This window comes from Choloepus didactylus, chromosome 17, assembly GCF_015220235.1.
Source record: "Choloepus didactylus isolate mChoDid1 chromosome 17, mChoDid1.pri, whole genome shotgun sequence".
Classification (NCBI taxonomy): Eukaryota; Metazoa; Chordata; class Mammalia; order Pilosa; family Megalonychidae; genus Choloepus; species Choloepus didactylus.
This window is the reverse complement of record NC_051323.1, coordinates 72928682-72952755: the sequence shown is the minus strand read 5'-3', so window position 1 is coordinate 72952755 and position 24074 is coordinate 72928682. Positions and strand designations below refer to the sequence as shown.

At 44.7% G+C, this 24074-nt stretch overlaps 1 protein-coding gene across 2 annotated transcripts in view; it reads right to left on the bottom strand.

Annotated features, from left to right (window-relative positions):
- AFF3 (AF4/FMR2 family member 3) overlaps positions 1 to 24074 on the bottom strand; it is a 524208-nt gene that overhangs the window by 77659 nt on the left and 422475 nt on the right. For both annotated transcript variants that reach the window (XM_037806556.1, XM_037806557.1), the window contains one exon: positions 6224 to 6264. In XM_037806556.1, coding sequence (XP_037662484.1) covers positions 6224 to 6264 — 41 coding nt within the window. The remainder of the gene's footprint in view (positions 1 to 6223; positions 6265 to 24074) is intronic.

Below are 24074 nucleotides of genomic sequence, written 5' to 3'. Positions count from 1 at the left end.
CCATGTGATATTTTATCATTCGTATGATAAGACATACTAAAGCCTAATCCTTGGGTGAACTGCTTATGAAAAAGTAAAGAATCTGGGAGAATGTAAGAAACAAGCACCTTAGAGTGGGGGTGGCGGCAGGTGGGCAAGAAGCCAGAGGCCACCTGGTTTAACCCCACAGGTGCAAGAAATGTCACTCTGCATCACAGAGTTCTCTTTTTGTTACTGCTTTCTAATCTAATTGATTTGAATGCTTTGAAATTTGTTGAGAATTTCTTGCCTCCTTTGGACTGACTTGAAAAAAAAAATAATTCCAGTTTCTCCTTTCCACTAGTGGGGCAGTTAATAGTGTTTTTCAATGCTACAGCATCTTCCCAGGTGGGCACTAACAGCTGCCCGAACCCCTCTGCCTCCACTTACGTGCCACAGTCATCTGGAACCCACTCCCCTTTGCTCTGCCAGGTTCATCCCTGGCAATGCCTCAGGAAGGTGAGGCTGAACGAGCCCCCACCCCGCCACTGGGAGGCCCGCCCCACTCGCCACACCCTGCCATGTGGCAGTTCCGGGCCTGCCTTATGGCAGAGAGCATCTCACTTTCCTTCACCCACATGGAGTGAAATCCCCTTAATTTTAGGCAATTCCCCATTTGCTTCGTTTCATGCTATTCTCTCAAAAGGGAGGAGGAGATTTGCTCCATGAGGTTTTAGAAAGGGCAATCCTGAGAGGAGCACATGTACCATCCTGGAGAAGACTTTTTCTTTGCAGAGCCCACCCCTCTCACGACTGTGAAGCGATGTGTGAAGGCACACGGCTGCTGAGGGCACACGGCTGCTGAGGGAGCACGGCCACTCAGGGAGCACGGCCACTCAGGGAGCATGATGCTGAAGGAACATAGCCACTGAGGGAGCATGGCCACTGGGGGAGCATGATGCTGAGTGTGAGAATGAAATTAAGTTTAGCTTTCACACAGAATAGGTGTGCTTTGCAGGGTGGGGCAGTTAAGAAATTGGCAGAAGGTTAAAAAGACAAACTGTAATCCACAGCCAGTCCCCCTGCTTATCCGCCCACTATCTACTATCCTTGCAAGGTGGAGACTCAGGATAGAGGTTCCCAAAATAGCCTCATAACTTGTTACCAAACTAGCCCAGACTGGCTCTAAAGAGGCCTGGGCATACCCATTATAGTCAGGGGTGGAGATTTGTTCCAACAGTTCCTAATGTTGCAAATTTGCAGGGGAAACATATTTCAAATGTTTCCAATTTGGGCGGGCTAGTTAGGCTTGTCAAATAGAATGTAACCTCTGGAGCATCCAGACAATGGAGAAACAGGGGAGGGACTTGCGGTTAGGTTTAGGGGATAAATACTGCTGAATCTATTGTTCTGGGCGCCAACCCCCACATTTGGTTGGGCGCCCGTTCTTGCAAGACCGTGAATAAATTCTTTTCTTCTCCACAATCAGGTGAGCGTTTATTCCCTTTTAGGAATAGTGCTTATTTCTCACATGAGGGAACATAGCCACTCAGGGAGCACGATGCTGAGGGAGCACAGCCACTGAGGGAGCACGGCTGCTGAAGGTGCATAGCCGCTGAGGGAGCACAACCACTCAGGGAGCATGGCCTCTGAGAAAGCACAGCTGCTGAGGGAGCACAGCCACTCAGGGAGCACAGCCGCTGAGGGAGCACAGCTATTAAGGGAGCACAGCCGCTGAAGGTGCATAGCTGCTGAGGGAGCATGGCCACTCAGGGAGCATGATACTGAGGGAGAATAGCCACTCAGGGAGCACAACCACTGAAGGTGCATGGCTGCTGAGGGAGCACAGCCGCTGAGGGAGCACAAACACTCAGGGAGCACAGCCACTGAGGGAGTACAGCCACTCAGGGAGCAGCCACTGAAGGTGCATGGCTGCTGGGGGAGCACAGCCACTCAGGAAGCATGGATGCTGAGGGAGCACGACCGCTGAAGCTGCACGGCTGCTTTTGCTCACCGCCGTGCTTTCACTCCAGCATGGTGCCAGGCAGCTCATGCTGTATGTGCTCAATAAATGTGTGTGGAATAAATGAATAAATCAATGGCAGTTGTTTGGACTTCAATATAAATGGATCTTGGACCTGAGATACTGCCAGATGGGCAGACAGGTTATAATCTGATGAGGCATCTCAAAGGCTATAAAAAATGTAGCCGTTTCTGGAGTTGCCGGCTGACATTTCGGAAGATGATTATATGCACAATTTAACCACATGGCCAGCCATGCCCTCCGAGTGCCATCACTTTAACGAGTGTTTTCATGTTGGCTTTCTTGCTCGCTTTTTTTTTTAAGGCGAGCACAATTTTTTCCAGCCTCTCATATATCTAGCTGAATGTGATTTATTCATGTGAAATTATGCTCCATTTTTATAAAACCCAAGCTACTGCAAATGATGCTTGGGGTTTCACAGAAAATATTAATTCCTGATCTTGTGCCATAAAGCATCCTGAGCAGGCTGCAGCAGTTCTGTCATGCAGAGACAGATGGAAGCAGTCCAAGGGTGTGATTGACTTCTTAGTCCTGGCAATTTCCTATGCTCCTCCTGCCCTAGATTTCAAGATTGACCTCCAGCTTCTCTGCAAGTGCACGGTGGCTCAGCTCGATAAATCACATGAATCTTTTTTTGATCACAGTTATCTACTATTTACTACTTATAGAGAGAAGTTAATTGTATTCAGAGGCACTTCATACGCTGCACACATTTCCTTCCTTCTTCCTAAGAGCACTTTGCATATTTTCCACATTACCGGTGACACGGCAGCTTTCGCAGTGCAGTGAGTCTACACTGAAGGCACAGCTGTATAAATGACCTCATGCCCCCGCCTCTCTCTACCGCACACAGTACTGCAGCTCAGAAAAGGAAAATAACACGTAAGAGCCATATCGTAAGGAATGTAAAAGTTAGAAGGATGGTGTCCTTTTGCAAATTGGGATTTTCTTATAACTGGCTTGTGTACCTAGCTAAGCATTTTACCACCTCTTTCTGCCCCGGTTTCATGCTTTGTTCTTTATTTGGAGCATTGGCGGGCCTCTGGTAGACCAGCTGGCTCTCACATGGCATAAAATAGACTGACGAAAAAATTCTACCAGTCAGGAGGAGAAAAGAACAACAACAACAAAAAGCATGCCCACCCCACTCTCATACAACCCTTCCCCAATCATTGTACTCTTTACTGGAACAAAGGGCTCAAGTTTGTTGGACCGAGGCCCACAGTCTCATTTTGCCTCGCCGTTGTGAACCAGTTTTGACCTGCAAAACAGTTTGGCCGTTTTTGCAGAACCACAAACGAAACCCACTGCTTAGGCAAAACCAAACAAGTCAAAAGGGTCACTTTAGGGGTGACCGCAGGTGGTTAACTTAATTTAGGTATTGGAAAGATCATAGCTTTAATTTAGCAAGATTGCACAGTGACTACAGAAGACTCAAAGAACTCTAAAGCATACTCTCTTAACTGCCAGATACTGGCTTATTGCTATAACACCTACTTAGAAAATAAACTCGGAAACTTTGGGGAAATGAAAACATATACAAAATTGATCTTAAGCGGACATCTGGCCATTCCCTAACCTCTGACATAACTGGTTTCACTGGATCAGGTCTCAAATCCTTTAAGATGGGCTTCCTTACAGGAAAACCAGCAACAACTGGCTTTTTACAGCATAAACTCACACCCCCTCCCCACCCACCAAGCCGACAAAATCCTCTTTCATCATCAGTTGCACATCTTGAAACCAAACGTGGCTCTGCCCTTGTACAACACCTCCCTGTGCTCGCGGGTTACTCAAGGGGGCCGTGAAGCTCCGTGGGAGTGGGCTGAGCCCAGGGAGGAGGAGACCTGAGAGGACGCCAAGGCCCTGAGGGAAGGTGAGTCCCGAGGGACCGCTCCAGGCCGAGGGGCTCTTGGTGACGAGCCGCAGGGAGCGCGCCCTCCCACCCAGCCCAGGGCTGCGGGCCTCGGAGGCGCTTCTGTAGTCTGAAAAACGCTTTTTTTTTAAAAAGCACAAAAATGAAAGTGCTGCTTAATCTGTATGGAATTTTATATCAAAAGGTGATAAATAGGCTGAATACAAAAATAGCTTAGGAAACTCAAATGGTCTGGGGAGGAGGAGCCTAATTTGCTTCCACTCCCACCCTCGGCCCCCTCCGACTGGCAGGGTATCAAGCTGGTTGTGCGGTGTGACCCCAAGCCACGTGCTCATTTCTCCAGAAAACACTGACTTAATCAAAAGAACAAGGAACGTGATGTAAAGTGTCACCTACCACTTGATATGTTAGTATTCCCTCATTTAAAAAATTAGAAAATGTGAATCCAATTAATTCAGCAGATTTTTATTTAAGTCCTTGTTTTGAAGAATGTGGTTTTAAATTGTATCTCCAATCAATTACAAATGTTTCTCCTTTACGGAAATTACTCCTGTGGTCCTGAATTAGTGGGAAACAGACTAGAAGAAGTCCAGAGAAGGCAGCTGCACGTCTCTGTGTTACTAGAGCAGCATGACGAAGTCAACTCATTACTTTGAAATCTTTTTATGACCCAAGTTCCCCCAATTCTGAACTGAAAAACTGTTCGATTTAAGGTGGAAAATGCTCTGATACATCTGAAGATAAAGTAATCCACAAAGACGTGTAGCGACAGTGGGCACCTCCGTTTCTGGGTAGAGAAAGGACGTTTTCCTCACGGCATTGAGCTTGGCCCTGACGTGACATCACGTGTATGTATATTTTAAATGGCTTCAATGAGATATAATTTATATACCATAAATTCACCCACTGAAAGTGCACAACTCAGTGGTTTTTAGTATACGTAGAGTCATGCAACCATCGCCATAAACTAATTTTAGAACCTTTACATCATCCCAAAAAGAAACCTACCCATCAGCAATGACAGAATATTTTAAACTGAGGGTTTTCCTTTGCTTTTCGATGCATTTTGTTGAAGGAATCACTAGCTTAAGAAACAAAGACACAGGAAAAAAAGAAATGTATATAGGAAGGGAATTATTGTGTCAGATTTTAAATGTGTTTTGATCCAGAGTTGCTCTTCCTTTTACCAATAGACTCAGAAGCCATGCAGTTTTCAGCTTTTGTGAAAATCCCAGAAGCAATTCCAGATCACGTGACAGCCACGCTCCCAACATGCAGGCTTGTGCGGTTGTCAGGGGAAAGGCTTTCCAATTGATATAAAAATACTCAGGCTCAGTTTGCCACTACAGAGAAAACGCTTTTCACCCATGCACACCAGATAATTCCGTCTACGTGACAGGTTTTACCTTGGAGAAGCACTGAACTGAGCTGGTTTACACAGTCAATTATTCCTCATTCCACACACACACAAAAGAACTGGAAAGGAGAGAGGGGGTGCAGGTTGGCTAGAGAGGCGGCGGTGGCTGCCAGCCCGTGAGGTGAGCTTCTCCGCCAGCTGCTTGCAACACCGTCCCTCACGCACCTCACTTGTGGACAGATGCAGGGGATTCATTTTTACCTCCTGACAGTTCTCAATGCACACACACACACACACACACACACACCAACCTTTGTAAGTGAGGCAACAAAAACAAAAAGCAAACCCAAACAAAAAAGGGTCTGCTCTGCTCCAAAAAGTAATTTTATATATCCCTGTTAGCGATCTTTCTACAGCCTTTCAGGCAAAGCAGGATGTGAAGTATACCTCAACTGTGTGTATTGACAAGGGTTACATATCCCGTTCAATAACACAAGTCAGAAGAAACAAGCCAAAGCAAGGAGTAAAATGCCAGCCACCCAGGATCCCGAGTTGCTGGGCTGTGTGCATAAAGCATTTCAAGAGAGAATCTTATCAAAAGATGGATCACTCCCAGTGAAATGATATGGAAAGTCTGAAGAAACAAGTCAAAATAAATGAAGCACTTATTCCTGAAAAATGAGCTTAGACCTCAGCTAATTCTAAAGTTCAGAATTTACTGTGCCATTCAGGGTTTTTCCTCCAAGTTTCTTGTCTCTTGTTTCATGGTACAACAAGGGATTCTTCACACTTTATATGAAATACAACGAGGCGACTTTTGCGGTAATGAACTCCACACATGCATGACACATCCAAGCATGCAAAATGTTCCACATCCCAGTTCACAGACACTTTAGGGACAGAATCCGATTATGAATTATATGCCACAATAAATACGGCTCAATGTTTCATAAAGCAATTTATAGTTCATAAAAATGACAAAATGTACCTGTCAGAGAGAGCGCGGAGAGCAGTTCTCTGGGCTGCCTGCTGGAAAAAAGGGCAGAGGTGTTTATTTAATATTCTGACTTTTACATTATGTGCTCAATCAACTCTTTTAAAAAAGCCACGTTACACGCAGTTTTGTTACGTGGCCAAATCGTAAACTTCTAGTCACATTGAGGAGAGCCATGCCACGTCACCGAACGAAGCTTCTGGTGAGCTGACTGGAGGCTCGGCTGTGTGCACCGGGCACCAGAGCCGGGTGGGGGCAGGGGTGGGGGCAGGTGGGGGTAAGGGTAGGGGTGGGGGGCATGCAAAGCCCTCGGCTCAGATGATAGCCAGCGCAGTTCAGGAAGCTGAGCAGACTTCAGAGAGATTTTGTTTTTACAACCTGAAATCACCTTCACCACTGCTTTCTTCTCCTTTCTTGCAAGGAAAAAAAAGAGTCTATTTTGGTTCCTATATAGCTTCTTTCCCGATGAATGTACAATTTTGGACCTGATTTTCAGATTTGCTGAAAAAGTTTCCACAACATGAGATTTGAACACTGACTAGAAATTTGACGACCTTATGGGGTTACTGATTGGTGTTTGGTGTAGTAATGACAATGTGGTCATGTTTTTTTTTCAAAGTCTTTTAGAGAATCATGTTGACAAATTTATGGATAAAATCATATGATGCTGGGATGCTTTAAAATAATACAGTTGTGGGGGAGTGGGAGGGAAGAGGGGGTGGACATATAAGTGAAGATGGCCTTGATTTGATGACTGCTGAAGCTGGGTGTTGAGTACATTGGGGTTTATTATGTTATTTTGGCCATTTTTGTTTGTCTTTGAAATCTCTCATAATTAAAAAAAAAACTAAAATAAAAATTTTAAAAGGGAAAAAAAACCCTTCATTTCACCATCACACTCTCCTAGTTTTATGCTCACGTTCCTTTTCTGCCTAATTTTTCTTCCATTTGTCTTTCCTTGCCGGGCACTGTTAGGCCCACAACGGCAGAAGGGCACACTTGTTCTCCACCGCTGAAGTCACAAGTGGGCAGAGGCAAAGCAGGGTCTTCAAGACCTAAGACCTGGCTTCCCTTGGGGTACACCAGGGAACAAGGGGTGCACTTCTGCCTTGCATGCCACACGTCAAGTTTACTGTTTTTCAGGGACACAAAAATACTTCTCACGCTATTCCTCACCACGTTCAGACAGAGAGAAAACACCCAGAATCTTCTTCAGATCAGAAAAAATGAGACCTCAGCAGATCCCTGACACAGAACCCTCTAGGGCACTTCCAAGCCCTTGGATCAGGCAGTCATTCCAACAGCTCCGAGATCCCTACTGTGCAGAGAGGGATTCCGTGAAGGAGAAACTTAGAAGCAGAAGGAATAGCCACTGCCTTGGAGACACACAATCCCTAGGTGAGAGGTTGGAAGACAGGGTTTGGAACGACTTGAGGACACTTATGAAATAACGTGGAAATTAAAGACTCGGGAGGAACAGTGCTGGGTGGGTGTGGAGAGCCGTGCGTCCAGCGGGTGTGTGGGCTGGTCTCTTCCCCCTGTCATGGGAGAAGAGGCGGTGGTGGCGTTGGACTAGAAGTTGACTAAAGCAAGGGTCTTTTTGAGCCCTGAGCAGCGGCTCTCGAGGGAGGGTTGGTGCACCTCTTACTCTCAACACCCAGTCCCAAGGTCCCTGGGTGCCCCCGTCACGAGGGGATTATGACTTGCAGTGAGTGCCTGGGCCAGGGCTCCTAAAGCCCTTCAAAGAGCAAGAAGTGCCCGAGAGCAGAGAAATGTCCCTTAAAACGTCCAGACCATCTTTGAGGAGCAACACTAGAGCAAAGCGGGAGCGAACTGCAGATCCGGAAGGAGTGACACAGAGAACAGCAGCTTCGGGTCTGGGAAACGATAAGAGAAATGCAGGTAATTTCCACAAAGGACATACCCTGCTTGGTTTAGGAACGAACATAAAACCCATCGGACTGGGAACTGAGTCTTGCATTCTGGGACAAGTTCTGTCATTAATTCATTATGAATTCATAATTCATCCCTCAACCGACTTCTCGGTTTACAAACTGCTCTTCCCTTCTCTGAATGGGCACCGAGGGAGCCAGTCGGTCACCGTACAGGCCATTCCAGACACCGCAAGGGGTTACCATCCCTTCCTGGTTCCTTGGGTTCCAGGGAACGAAGGCCCAGTGTCCTGCTATTCCAGTTTTGCATAACTGCTTCAGGAGGGGAAAGGATCTTCCGCACAGATTCTCCTCTAGGTGAAGACACCCGAGGAAGGAGAATGAGGCAGCAGAAAAGGGTGAGAAGCTTGAGGAAGCCCCGGTGGCCTCCGAGGGCACGGACCCTCTCCAGGAGAGCCGGCCCAGGAGCAGCTGCCTGGGGAGCACCAGCAGGTGACCAGCAGCCACGCTTGGCCCAGGTGTGTCTTCCAAGGGCTTCTCCTAGCACTCAGCAAGGCGGCTTTCACTCTCGGCAGCTCTGCTTGAAAAGAACGTAACTCTCTCCTCCTGGCTCTGTTTGGATGAACATGCAGGAAGTACTCCGAGCAACCGCAGAGCAGAGTGGCCTGTCTGATTATCCCAGTCTACTGGCATTGTCTCAGCGTGAAGCATCGGAGACCGGCTCTTCCCGGAATAACAAAAACCATAAAACATGTGACTACAAGCTAAATAGAAACCTCTAATGTTGCTTCTGCATCTCCTCCAAGCCATGGAAATAGACTGCGGCTGACAATATTTTAAAAGCCTATTGACTCTCTTGTCTCCTACTTCCAAATACATCCTGCTGACTTTCGCGATAGGAAAACAGTGCATGTTGATGTAGACGGCCTGTCAGAAAATAATGCAAAAAGCAAAGCAAAACAAAGGAACAAAAAAACAGAAACTCAGCCTCTCCACCAGCACCAAAGTGCCTGCAGATCGACGTGCTCCTGTGGAAGATCTGTCGAGAACACTGCAGAGGTCTGACGATGTCAGATCCTCTAGTGTGAGCTGGATGGGAAGCTCGGGGCTGGGGCTGCTTTCCTTTAGACTGGGGGGGATGCTGGGACATAAAGCTGTTTCTCTCTGGTCATGGAGAGAGAGCCTTCTGTGATTCCTCCCTCACCTAATCAGCCCCCCTGACGGACATCATCACACACTGAACACAGTGGTACCGGGTGCCACCATTTGCCCACACCATTCTTTTTAATGCCTGATTTTGATTGTGCTATTTAGTTTGCATTTATTCTACATCATTAAAAACTTTACAGAGGACAACTCATTGTCCATCAAGACAGGAGATGAGACTATGTTAAATGTCCAAAACAATTCCTTGAAATAAAGGAAAAACTTTGGCATTAGATTAAAATTGTATGCCATATAGCAACACAAAGACCACTGGAATTTTTGACTGCCTCCTCTCTAAGAGGAAAACACTAGCTTTTTCAGGTTATCTTATTTTGCTGTTGGAAAATAATAAAATTAATAGGCATTGGAATTGAATAGCAAAGAAAAATATTACTTGAGTGACTCATGAAGTCTGAGAAAGTAAACCAGATGAATTGCCCAATTTCATTCTTTCGAGAGTCGTATGCTACAGCAATCACATTTTTCTCTTCTTAAACCTCTCATCATCCCTTCCTCGTGACTTCTCTTTTATTCATTTCTCAGACAAATAGGTTGAGAGGGTCAAGAGACTGCTTCGTGGAGCCACCCTAGTTCATTACTCATTCTTGAATGACACCGGAGCCCACAGCTATGAGACAAAGCAAGTGTTCTGCCAGAAACAGCCGTCCTCCAGGCTCTCCTCAAGACAGGACATCTTTTCTCCATCTTTACTGCTACAAGCTGGGTGCCTGGGAGCATGACCAGCAGGTTTTCAGCATGTGCTAAATGAACTTGCAATGCTGATTACTAAAGAGTCACGTGTCATGATCTGCTCTTGAAGGGGAATCAAAGAGGAAATCAAATGTCCACAGTGTGATCAGGTTGTGCCTATGCAAGTTCATGGAGCGGAGCGGGGAGGAAAGCAAAGGAAAGAGGCTGGAACTTGGAGGACTCCCAGAGCCGTCCCATTCCTTACTCGACAGAGATGGAACTAACACCTGCACAGCAGTGTGATCCAATCTAAAGCTTCTTGGTGCCGTCTGGGCTCAGACAGGTGACGGCCGAGTGGACAGAGCCGTGGCCATAATCACTCCATCTAGTGAGAGTCTAGAAGGCAAGGCTGGTGGAAGAGTCTAGCACACCCGGAGCATCCTAAGGCCTATGCCTGAGAACAGGGAGCCAGGAGGAGAAGAAAGTGGGGGACTCGTCTGGAATGGGTGGTCAAGGAGGGCCCTCCAAGAAGGGGTAACAAAGCAAGGGCCCAGTGGGAAAGAAGAGCTTCCCAACCAGGGGAATGGGTTTTGGGGTGGGGAAGGAAGGGCTCCAGGCAAGAAAAGCAGTTTCTGGAGTAAAGGACCCAGGCAGACCTAGACCCAGCTCCACTGAGGACCCGAAAGTCAGGACAGCCACCTGTCGTGGGTGTAGCTCGGGGAGCGGTAGGGGTGGAGAGTGGCAGGTCACAGTGAGGCCAGGGAAAAGGGCCAATCTCACGGGGCTTTGGGGACCATGTAAAAGATTTTCAATTTTATTTTCAGGGCAAGCAGAAATCAGTGAAGGATTTAGGTTAGGGGCAGCGGTGGGAAGGGCACACGGACATTTCTGTGCTTTCTTCCCAATGTCCTGTGACTCTACAATCATTTCAAAATAAAAAGTTAAAACCAAAAAGAGTACATCCTGAGGTGACAAGACCTACATTTTTCAAGGACCACACTGGCTTCTGCGTGGCGAGAGGATTTGCGAAGGGAGGGACCAGGTTGCAGGCTACTGCAGAGACCCCGCCAAGAGGAGACAGGCATGGCGGGGCAAAGAAGGAGGGCGTCTGTGTGGCATTTTGGAGGTGGAACTGACAGGAGCTGGTGACTGATGGGAAGCAACAGACCAGGGGAGGGATCAGGAAGGAGTCACGGTTTCTGGCTTGAGCACCTGGTGTGAACAGAGAGGCAATGACTGCGACGGATAAGGCTGGTGCCGGAGCCCCAGCTTCTTTAAAAGGGCTCGATTTCGGGTGCGTTTGAGATGTTCCAGTGCAGATGTTGAGTGGGAACTTATAGATAAGAGATGATGCTGTGACATGACACTTAAGTACAAAGCATCAATAACAGACCCCAAGAGAAGATGCATGACTTGAGGTTTCTGGATCTGCTATCTTTCCAAGAGAGGGAGATTCAGGATTCAACTGGTTAGAACACACCTTTGTTTCTCCAGCCCAGATGGGGCTCCATCGTAACCATCAACAGAATCAAACTTGGCGGTATCTCTGCAGCAGTGACTTCAATCACTTTGTGTCCCTTGCTAGCATCTGCATCCAGGCACATCGATTTGCATAAATGCTATTGGAGCTACTCTTAGCTCATTTGTGTTTTGCTGTTATCCAAACATGTTGTGAAATTTTGTCAAGTAAGGTTTTACTTTTTTTCTAGCCTTCCTTATTCAAGTTCAGACTTGTATTTATTAATTTATTTCACTGTTTAATTTCCTTCTATATCTATTAACACATTTTATGTGTCATTAGCTTAGTTTTATGCCATTGTTCTTCATTTTAGTCCTAGTTGATGGGGTCTTTTTTTTTTTTTTTGTGCTTTTATTTTTTTTTAACTTCATTTTATTGAGATATATTCACATACCACGCAGTCATACAAAACAAATCGTACTTTCGATTGTTTACAGTACCATTACATAGTTGTACATTCATCACCTAAATCAATCCCTGACACCTTCATTAGCACACACACAAAAATAACAAGAATAATAATTAGAGTGAAAAAGAGCAATTGAAGTAAAAAAGAACACTGGGTACCTTTGTCTGTTTGTTTCCTTCCCCTATTTTTCTACTCATCCATCCATAAACTAGACAATCTGGAGTGTGGTCCTTATGGCTTTCCCAATCCCATTGTCACCCCTCATAAGCTACATTTTTATACAACTGTCTTCGAGATTCATGGGTTCTGGGTTGTAGTTTGATAGTTTCAGGTATCCACCACCAGCTACCCCAATTCTTTGGAACCTAAAAAGGGTTGTCTAAAGTGTGCGTAAGAGTGCCCACCAGAGTGACCTCTCGGCTCCTTTTGGAATCTCTCTGCCACTGAAGCTTATTTCATTTCCTTTCACATCCCCCTTTTGGTCAAGAAGATGTTCTCCGTCCCACGATGCCGGATCTACATTCCTCCCCGGGAGTCATATTCTAAATTGCCAGGGAGATTCACTCCCCTGGGTGTCTGATCCCACGTAGGGGGGAGGGCAGTGATTTCACCTTTCAAGTTGGCTTAGCCAGAGAGAGAGGGCCACATCTGAGCAACAAAGAGGCATTCGGGAGGAGGCTCTTAGGCACAATCATAGGGAGGCCTAGCCTCTCCTTTGCAGCAACCGTCTTCCCAAGGGTAAAACTTATGGTAGAGGGCTCAACCCATCAAACCACCAGTCCCCTATGTCTGTGGTCATGTTAGCAACCATGGAGGTGGGGTAGGCCAATACCCCTGCATTCGCCACAGGCTCCTCAAGGGGGCACTATGATGGGGTCTTTTTACTTTGTATCTTGTATGCTTCCATTTGGTGTTTTCCAACCCATTTTGTAATATTTGCACGACAAAGAAAAGCTTCTTATTCCCTTTCCCCCCCTCAGTAATTACTGGCACTTTTCATTTTCAGATCCCTGGAAATGCTATCTAGGAAGCACTTTGGTCAGTGGACTTTGAGCTTATTCTGTTCTCTACAGGGGTCAGTCAGAGTCACGGGTGACCACATAATTTATCATCCAAATAAGAACATTTTTAGAGAATGAAAGGGGAATGCAAACCAGATGGGAGTCTGGGACAACAGAAGAAAACCTGGGCTCTGCTGGGCAAACCAAGCTGCCTGCTCTCTCCAATAAAGATGTCTCTGTGCAAATATCACCTGAGGTTTATAAAACCCATAACGAAAAAGTTTATAATGAGAAGGCAGCATTTTGGGATGGAGGAACTTGTCAATAAAGAAAGCAAATTGCTGGGATCAGCAGAGGACAAATCACTCTAAATCTTGGTGTGTCCTTAAGTCAAGTCCATGCTTTTGTAGTTTTCACCTGCTCCTTCATCTCTGTAGATTCCGCCTGAACTCTGAGGCCCTTTTTAAGAAGTGTTCCTTGACTATTAAAGTTTTCATTGATCTTCCTGCCTCTGAACTGCTAGTTTGAAATGCTGGTTAGCACAGATTCTGTTCTTAGAGTTCACCATCTACTTCTGGAGAATTTTAGTACTGTTTCAACTAGATCTAAATTTCCTTGATCCTCCTTCCATCAGAAAGTGCTTACTGAAAACTGACATTACTCCTGGAGCGATTTGCCCATAGGATGTGAAGAGATAACTTTTGGGGATGACAAATACTATATGCCGCTGGCTCCAATCCAAGTGTCTTGTCAAAATACATTTTTTTCTTAGCCTTATATTCTTTCTTTCTTTTTCTTTTCTTAAAAATTAAGATACAGTTTGCTCTTTGTAGAAATTCTGTTGACTTTTTTTTCCCTCTAGATTTCTTAGATGTGTTTGTCTACCAGAAATTTGATGACAGTAGCATTTACTGAGCACCTATTATATCCTATGGAAGGTGGCAATTTGGGTTGTCCACATCAGACGAAGTTTGCCTAGATAACATCATCTCATAAATTTGGATCCTGACTGATTTGGGGGCTGTTCTAGTTTGCTAATGCTGCCAGAATGCAAAACACCAGAAATGGATTGGCTTTTACAAAGGGGGTTTATTTGGTTACAAAGTTAGTCTTAAGGCTATAAAGTGTCCAAGGCAATGCACCAATGACCGGGTACCTTCACTGGAAGATGGCCAATGACATCTGGAAAACCTCTGTTAGCTGGGAAGGCAAGTGGCCAGCATATTCTCCAAGTTCTGGTTTCAAAATGGCTTTCTCTCAGGATGTTCCTCTCTAGGCTTCAGCTCCTCAAAAATGTCATTCTTACTGCTCTTGGGGCGTTTGTCCTCTCTTAGCTTCTCCAGAGCAAGAGTCTGCTTTCAATGGCTGTCTTCAAATTGTCTCTTGTTTGCAGCTCCTCTCTCAGCTTATTCATTCTTCAAAATGCCCCTCTTGGCTGTAGCTTCTCTTCAAAATGTCACTCTCAGCTGCACTGAGTTCCTTCTGTATGTTAGCTCATTTATATGGCTCCATTGATTTAATTTAGACCAGGTAACACCTCCATGGAAATTATCCAATCAGAGTCATTGCCCACAGTTGGGTGGGGCACATCTCCATGGAAACACTCAAAGAATTACAATCTAATCAACGTTGATACATCTGCTCACACAAGATTACATCAAAGATAATGGCATTTTGGGGGACATAAAACATTCAAACCAGCACAGGGGCCTTGCTTGAGGTCAAATTGGTCCTGATTTGGCAAGTCAAATCTTCCGATTTGAGGTATTCAGAGAGGCTTACTTGTTTTTACTTAGCGTCTCCAGGACACTGTACTCACTAGGGATATACTATGAACCATCTATAACATCCACCTTGTGGCCTTTCTCTGTTCCAGAGCACGTGGCTTTTCCAGGTCCTGGAGACGGTTACCATCATCAATGAAAATTTAGAGGCGGCAGCTGCAAGTCATGGAAAAGAGATGAAAGGTGGGGGATGCTGCGAGCAGGTGCCCCAGCACCGGGGGCTGGCAGCACAGAGACTCGCATGGGAACCCCCAGTGGGAGCCACGACTCCACTGAGGGCCTGGGGATGTAGGGTCCCCCAGATGGTGGACGTATCCTGACGGCCAGGACAGCAGCCATGGGTCAGAGGGATCCCAGTGGATTCCTCGGGGGCAGGGAGGCCAGTGTGGTAAGAGGTCAGTCAAGTGGGAGCATGATGGCAGGAGGATCATAACCACATAACCAGGTCCTGGGGACCATCTTGAGTTTTAAGATCTGTGCCCCACTCACTGCCCTGTGGCAAGCAGGCTGCTTCTACCCAGGCAGGAAGTGGGTACTAGTTACTCTCTTGAATAACTCTTGGCACAATTTCTAACCAACAGCACTGGACACCCAAATGCTTGACAAATATGATGGCAGGTGAAGACTGAGTTATAATGGGGTCACTGCTGAACCCCTGAGGGATGGTGGATGGATGAGCCTTTGACTCATTCATTCATTCAACGTGACTTCATTCCAGAACCATTTTGTGTCAGGGGATGAGATCACCAAATTGCCAGTTGTGCTTAATTCTTTAATATAAATTCTTTGAAGAAGCCAGAAGTTTGCTTCTTTCAGGGCAATTACAAACCAAATATTCTTTGGTTTTTTAAAAAAAAGGAAAGAAAAGTCAGTGTTTTGCTTTTAATAGGTATCATCCTTCAATTGCCAATTACCTTTTTAGGCAAAAGGATTTGAAAAATTTTTGCTTAATTGCTATTTTTTAACAAAAATCAAAATAGCACTCTATTTGAAACTTCTTTCCTTAAAAGAAATTTATTTTTATTCTTGTGCTGTTCTTCAGCTAAGGCTAAATAAGGGAACATTAATACATGACCCCTTCTGGACAGGTGGGAAGTTACGAGTCTCTAACCTTCTATTCCCAACATAACTATTTTGTCCTCCTAAAAAATATGTTCACAAGACTCAATTCCCATTAATTATGGTTTTGGTGTTATTTTTACCTTATGTTCTCAAAACAAAAAGGTAAATTTATATTTATTTATAGTAAATATAATAAATTTATAATAAATATTGTATTATGGCTTTAGAGGGAGAGTTGATAGAGTTTGTCAACAGAGAAATAACAAATTAAGCTGCAAGGCAACAAAGGCATTTATTGCAATTCTGGAAGCACAGACTGAGGTAGCAACCCAAATCGTTGTAACCGAGAAGTTGGGATTTAACAAATGATTATGATTACTGAATCATCATATAAATATTTCTTTTTACTTGCTAGTAAAAATAGTCAGAGGGAAATACCTGACATTTCTGATCTGTAACCCAGCTGCCTGGATCTTTGATGACTGTATAACCATATGGCCTTTATCTTGTGACTGTAAAAACTTGTGACTGACCCTGACTTATAACCCCTTATTCTCTTTTTCAACTTTAGAGTCTTACGATCACTGAAGACAGCCCCTAATGTTTATTAATGAAAGGCCTCGAGGCAGCCTAGAACTAACCCACCCCAATTCCAAGGCTGTCTTGAAAATTGAAGCTGGATCTAACCAAAATGGGCCCATCTGACATGTGCAGGTTAGACTTTAACCTGTAAGTGAACTTTACCTCGTTATAATACTAAAAATCACACCCATCATCATATTAAGGCTGCTGTTTTCTTACATATGTTCTGTAGCTAAGCATGTAACCAATGTGTGCATGCTCAATATTTAGATCATTTCTAATTATATCATCTGGAGCCATTGTGCTCATTATCCTAAAACCTGCCCATCTTTCGATACTATAAAACAGCCCGAGTTACTGCACTTTGGGGAGACAGATTTTTAGGCTGACAGGCATCTGATCTCCTGCTTCATGCTTAGCAATAAACTTCCCATTGGAAACCTGGTGCCTCAGGAATTGGACATTTGAGCACATCAGGCAGAGAACCGACTGCTTTTCATGTGTATCATCGTGTCCCAACTTGGCATTTCCAGGCAACTGTGAACTCCCTCCAAATCGTCATTTATCTGCCATTTCTAATTGGCAGGCTGTGGGGCAACTCCCACACTCTCTTCTCCTTTCCACCCTGCCTCCTTCCCTCTCTTCCCTAAAACCCCAGCCCAATCCTCACCTCCTTCTCCCACCTTCTGGATCTATTCTTCCATAATTAGCTCCCTGCTTTTCTTTTTTTTTAATGTAAATCAATTTCCTTGTCTTCTTTCCATGTTCATCTCCTTCAGGTACCTAAATCAGCATAAAAATTGCCAGCCAGGCCAACAGAGTCTTCCTGGGGAGAAAGGGAAGTGGAAAGGGGGAAGGGAGTGGGGAGGATGATAAGATGAATACTTTAATATTCACATACTATTATAGCTAATAGGTATATATTAATATACTTCAGCGCTTTTGCCCAGTTACATTAAGGTACCGAAGGAGGAGCCCTGCGAGGTTTGCCAAGGGTGGCAGAGCCCGTCAGCCCCAGATCCCGTGGGCGAGGACGAGGCCTCCCGGGCAGCTCTGTGGGCTGCTGCGCCGAGGCTGGAGGGAAGGGCCGGGTGAGGTGTGAGGACTGCGGGGACGCTGGGGACGCCCACACACACACTGAAAAGCTTTCCGTGGAAATGCCCACGAAGAGGAAGCCTGGGAGTTGCTGTTTAAACAGGTGCTTGCAAGGGAAATGGGAGGATTTTAGGTTTCTTTGACTAATCTCTTTTTTCTCATCAGAATTACAGGCAGAAGCACAGTGTTTATCTCAGAGGTTGCCAGAAACTCCTGGGGAAAAATTCTTTTTATCTCCAGGGTGACAACATGACAAGACTATCTATGCAAAGGAAGTGCAAAGTTTACTGGGTCTGGGGGTGGCGTGTGTGTGCAAATGCGGTGAATCTCTGGTGCAGCTGGATGACGGGAAAGAGCCAAGCTTGGCGGCAAGTTCTCAGAATGGAAGGGCCCCTTGTGAGGGTGGCAGGGACCTTTGGATTCCGGGACAGAACACTGGCAAAGCAATTCTGTGTTCCGGATGTCTGTGTGCACAAGTGTGTGTCTGTGCATGCACGCCCATCTAAAATTCCAAAAGTGAAAACACACACACAATAGCCATCATAAGCAAACCTGATGGAACTACCTGGAGATACTCCCTAGGCAGTATCTGGATTCAATTCCTGGTTCTTGGAAGTGAAAGGTTAAATCCGGAGTGTGCACAGTGATGCTGGGCCACAGGCCAACGTGGGGTGGTGACTTACTTACTGGAAGGCTGCCTTGGCTTCCATTTGTCACTGGAGTGGGCCAGTCTGTTTTCTAGAGGTCAGTGACAAAGCTTCATGGCAGAGACATGGAAAGTAAATCAGTGGCGAAAAATCTATATACTAAACACATGGGTTGACTTGTCCTTCCAGAACACCCAGTCTTGCATGGATGACGTATCACAGTGACTGGACTACGCGTGGTTGTATTCCCATCGTCTCAGCTTTACATGAAGGTGGTGATGATGAGGCATCTCAGCACTGCCCTGTCTAACTGGTTATTTAGATTCTGCTTGGGTAACAGACCAAGGGGTTGTCCCTGCACGTGAGGATCCTCGTGCACAGGAACTGTGGCTTCATGGAATGGCCCCTCCAGATGAACGCAACGATGAAGTCCTGGAGGGTGTGTCATGGCCCGTGGGCTGCTCCTTCGGGCTGTGGCCGTCCAGCTGCTCCTGGAACTGATCTCACAGGGTGATTCCAGTGCACGCCAGACCTCGAGCATGGGGGCCACGAGGGGTGGGGGAGGTGCCCACCAGTGAGGCTCATCTTTGGCCCAGTGGGTGAAGACTGGGATTTTCACTTCCCACCTTGTTGGGTTTGCCCAGAGCCCTTTGGTGGTGTCTATTCACGTCCTACTCACCTTAGGAGGTGGCTGATTATTATGAAAGCAGCCAGGGCCAGAGTTGTGGAATATAAATGTTATTTTGTTCTTGTATGAAGAATCATGAAGGTAACATAAATGTTTTGGTAGTTTTGTTAAAAATACAACCTGTGTTTGAAGAAGCAAAATCTAAATCTGGCTTTATGTTTCAGTTAAACCTTTTTTTTTTACTCAAGTAAGATAGCAATATTTGAAGGTAAAAATAGGTTTGTAATAGTCTCATAATTGTACTTTGCCAACCAATTATACGATACAAGAGAAAGCTGAACCGACTCTGAGCATGTTATTACTGGTTTTAAGATTTTCCCGTCAAGTGAACAGTGCTTTACAGTTCATATCCAAGAAAGGGCTTCCACATCTAACACTTCACACTCTCCCCTCCTGCTTCAGCTGCCCTGGACTTTTAAGAACACAGGTCAGGTTGAAAGAAGAGGCTCACGGGGGCTCGCTGGATCCGACCTCCCCAGAGAGCCATTCTGGCCACGCAGGCCCTCTCGCAACTTCCGAGTGTGGAGGGATCATGTATGGTGGCCTGATGCCTGGAGAACTGTCCAGTCTGCTTTCTGCAGAGGGTCTCATTTTACTGAACAACACATTTGTTGCAGATCTGGTCAGGGTGTACCAGGCAAGCACCAAGAGTCACTGAATCCCCACGAAGGAGTCTGCCCCAGGAAGAAACAACAGGCTGAGAGGGTCTCCTGAGAAAAGCTTCACAGGTGAGATAACCGGCTCCTCTTGGAGAAGATGTGGAGAAAACAAAAAAACAAAACCTTCCCATGTGCATGTCTGGACCAAACACCTGGCGAGTTCAGGTAAGTCTGTTAGTTCATGAAACCACCTGTGTCTGGATACAGTGGGCACAGCCTCTGAGGAGTAACCACACTTCTGAAGACGCTATTGAAGAGAAGGTCCAGTAGAGTCACAGGCCAACGGCCACTCTGCTGACTTAAACGAGGAGCGTCCTCTGGACAGGGAATTCCGCTTCCTTTGCCAACCAGCAGCCCTGCTGGAGGCGGCACTGGAGGAGTGCACCTGTGAATTAATGATGCACAGCTCCTATTCTGCTCACCTAGTGGAGATCCTATTTTGGGGGTCTCCATATCTACCATTAATGGAAAGTGTGGTTCAAAGATGGAGCTCCCTCTACGAATTCCTCAACATAACAAAGGAGATGGTTCTCCATTTTTGTGTTAATTGCATGTTTGCCCAAACTTAATGGATCATTTTACAATTTTTGTATAATTTTCTCATTTTCTAGCTTTACATTTAAGGTCCTCAGACTGAAATTAGGCACACATATGGCCCAGGCAGACAGATACAACTAAACCTGCACAAATTTCAGTCAGGTTCCTTTAGGAGGTCTGAGAAAATATCTTAGGAAATGGGGTTATGGGCTTTTGTATGCCTGTTTTCAGAGACATTTAAGTCAGTGGATCATGTCAATTTTGGAAATTACAGTTGATCAACATGCAAAAAGGCAATTACATTTCCCTATGTATGCTTGTGTAGTTTGTAAATCTTTATAACAAGTGCATGGATATTTTGCACTTGTTTCTAGTTACAGCAAAATTTTATTTATAAAATACAATTATTTAACTAAGCTTTAAGACTGCTCGATATAAAAAACAAAACAAAACCAAACCAAAAAACCTCTTGCTGAGACATTTGTGTTTTACTGATTATGACCAAAGGCTCAAATTTACAATTACTTTAAGACACAAAGATGACAAGGACCTGATAGACAACAGTTATCAATTAGAGTTATTGTTCTGTAGTCTAACTGTTCCATATTAAAAAGAAACCAGTTTGGTAGTACAAACAAAAGAAAAACAATCATAAACTACTCTTCTGTATGTTTCTAGTTTGCTGTTAGGCTTGATATATGCTTATTTTTTACAGTCATTTAGAACGGGGACATTGCTTGGCATTTAAAATTTACCTTAAACACTCCTTTGAGGGTTGTTTTTATGGTTAAACTATCATAGTGAAATATTACTAATACACAATTCAGCAAGACCAACAAGCCAGGGTCTCGCACTAAGGTTGATGCCAGTAGGCATTCAAAACTATTCTCAGAATGAATCTTAGGTAAAATTTTTCTAGATCTTGTTTAAGTATAAATAACAATATCAGAACAGTTTATTTCTAACGTAGGACAAACTGGATTTTGGAGCCTTGCCCCTCAAACCTGGTCCTGATTACTGTTTCAACTCCTGCTTATACAATTCTACACAATTTGGCAGCATTCAAGAGCACATACCAGGATGTTGGCTTTTATGGATCTCCTGGGATATGAATGTCAAGCTGACTGGATGAACTCTGGCCACAAATCCCAGACAAGCACAATGACTCTATTTATTCAGACTTGGCCATCTGAATGCAGAGTGACTCTGTGGGTAATAAATTTTCACAGGCCAAGAACTTCAGCATCAACCCAGATGATCCTGAGAAGAAAAGCACACCCAGGGAAGTGGAGTTGGGCTGCAAAAATCTCCTGTATTATTACTGCACGTCTGCAGATCATTCAGCTAATTTATTTGGTCACTGATTGACATGCACTGCAATGGTTTTCATGGGTTCTTTCTGAAAGCTCTGCTTTCTGTTATGAAATTGTCATATTAGAAAGGAACAAGGGAAAAAACGAACAGCTCCCATTACAAATGGCAATCTGCTTTTAATATTACACCCACAAACGGTGGCAGTTATCTAGTGGCTTCTACAGTAAAGAACAGAGAACTGATATGGGAATGTTTCTTGTGCCACTTTACAAGAAATGGAAAGAAACAAAAAGTGGTAAGAACTGCCACCTTGATATTTCAATGCAATGAGGCTTTAGATTTTTGCTGAGACACGGTATTACTCTACACATTATAAATAAAGAGAGAATTGGCTCCTTAACATGCAGATTTATGTTAACTACCTAGAAATCTATTACATTAATTCTGTGCTCTCTAAATATTGATTGGGGATTAAAAGGTAACTTTTCTTCAGTGTGTAAGAAATAAATTATGCCGACAGGAAAATTTCCACTGCCTGTAAAATTAAAAATGTCAGTTTAAGTGGATAAACCATGTTCATTTAAAGGAAAAAGTGCAGTTATATAATTAAAACTGACTGCCTGTTATGTGTGGAGAATGTAATTACTCGAAGCTGCACGCCCATATCAAGCTCCTCATTTCTGACCCGGGTTCCCCTTCTCCTGAGCTTATGTGTTTGTCATCTCTGAGGCACTGTCGGCAGTTAACACTAGCTCGGCTGCTCCTTGCTCAAAGTCTTAATCTGTGTCCCTCTCCTCAAGCCTTTGCTATAGTAATTGCATCAAAATATTTGCCTGTGTCCAATCTCCCAAGTTTCCATTGGCTTGGAAAGCAGAACTCATCATTTTTCTACTAAATGGGAAGACATGTAATACAACTCATCTTTTCCTTCCACTTCATCTAACATCTCCCCTAGTTCTTAGTGCCCCCAGAAATAACTTCGTCTTAAGTCTTTTAATTCCTTCACATTAGTCTTTGGAATTGTCAAAACCAAGAGTTACAGAAAAGGAGAGAAAGTGCTACCTGTATCACTTATCCTTGATTAACTCAGAAACACCATAAATCAGATTCTCAAATCATCTGTCCTATTTCCAGTTTGACCCTCATCATCAAGTATGGAACACGTAGATGCGTCCGTGAGCATGTGCCTCCATTTCAATTATATTCCTGAAGTTTCTGAAGGCTGGCGGAGAGACCCTGTCACAACCCCAGTTTTAGAGATCAAGTTAAAATTCTGTTATCCTTGAGAGGGAAGGCTGAGGAGAAACTCATTCTCTCGGTTTGGGAGGCTTCTGTTTGAGATAAACTATGACAAAAATTTTTATGTTGATATATCTTGATGTTAATCCTGTTGAAGAAGTGTTACAGACATCTCCATGGAGACTGGGTAGATGCTTTTCTCTTAATTAAATAGGTTATTTGAACATAACTCTATAGTTAATCTATGATCTTTAGTTTTATTGTTTTGCCATTTCTGTCATCATCTTTGATCTTTGGATAAGACTAAGTTGAAAAATCATTGTGCTCAGTATAAGAAAAAAGGATAGGGAAGTGGTCATCTTTGATTCTGGGTGATAGATAGTAGAAATGGCATCAATTCAATTCAACAGTATGCATTTTTTTATGCAACCATTCAACAATACTTAGCACCTCGTTTGTTCCAGACAGAGTTGTTAGAGACAGATACGAAAAAAGCAAACATATGAATATATAATTAAAATTATAAGACCTAAGAAGAAAGGCTAAGGTTACCAGGAGAAAGACTAACCAGGGGTCCAATTTAGGTAAGGGGAGGCCTCTCTGAGGAAGTGAAAATTACACTGCATCTCCAAGATGAGTAGATCTCAGCCAGGCAATGTATAAGAGAGCTGTGGAGGCCCTGAGGCAGCTGAGCTTGGCTTCTGGAGGAGCTGAGAGAAATCCCCTGTGGCAGAAGGTAATGAATGAGCTCAGTGTGAAGCAAAGGGGGAGAAGTGGGCAGAAACCAGACCATGCAGGGTTGTGCTGAGCATGTCATGGGCTCTGGATGGTATCCTAAAGGGAATGGGAAACCTACCTAAGATTTGAGATCAAGGCATGACTTGATCAATTTCTGTTTCTAAAAGATCACTGTGAGGAGGCTGAATCACAGGGAGAGCAGGAGAAATACGGAAGATTGGACGACGGAGGGTTTAGACTAGCCAGGGTCGGCAGAAGTGGATGGACCGAGATTTAATTCTGGATGTTGGACTGATAATACTTGGAGATTAAACGAACAGCTGAGTGGGGAACAGGGAGTTGTTAAGGATGAGTGTGATGTTTTTGGGTTTGAACAGCTGGGAGTGCCAGTTCTGGAAACGGGAACAATCACAGGAGGAGCATATTGGGGCGTGTGTGTGGGTAGAGGTATGGAAAGATCAGAAGACCTGTACTGGAAATATTGAGTTTGAAATGCTTGTGTGAAGTCCAAGTGGAAAAGTCAAGTAGGTCTGAAGTTTGGAAGAATGTTCTGAGCTGAGGAAATAACTTTGGAAACTGTCAGTGGATAAAAATGGAAAGCCCTGGGAAAGGGGGTGATCGCCCAGAGAGGAAGTGCAGGGGAGAAGAGAACGCAGGGCCAAATGCTGGAAGACGTCAACACCAGAGATTGGCGAGCAGAGGAACGGTCAGCAAAGGAGCCTGAGAAAAAACAGCTGGAGAGGGAGGAAACAAACGAGGAGAGCATGTTTCAGGAGAGCGTGT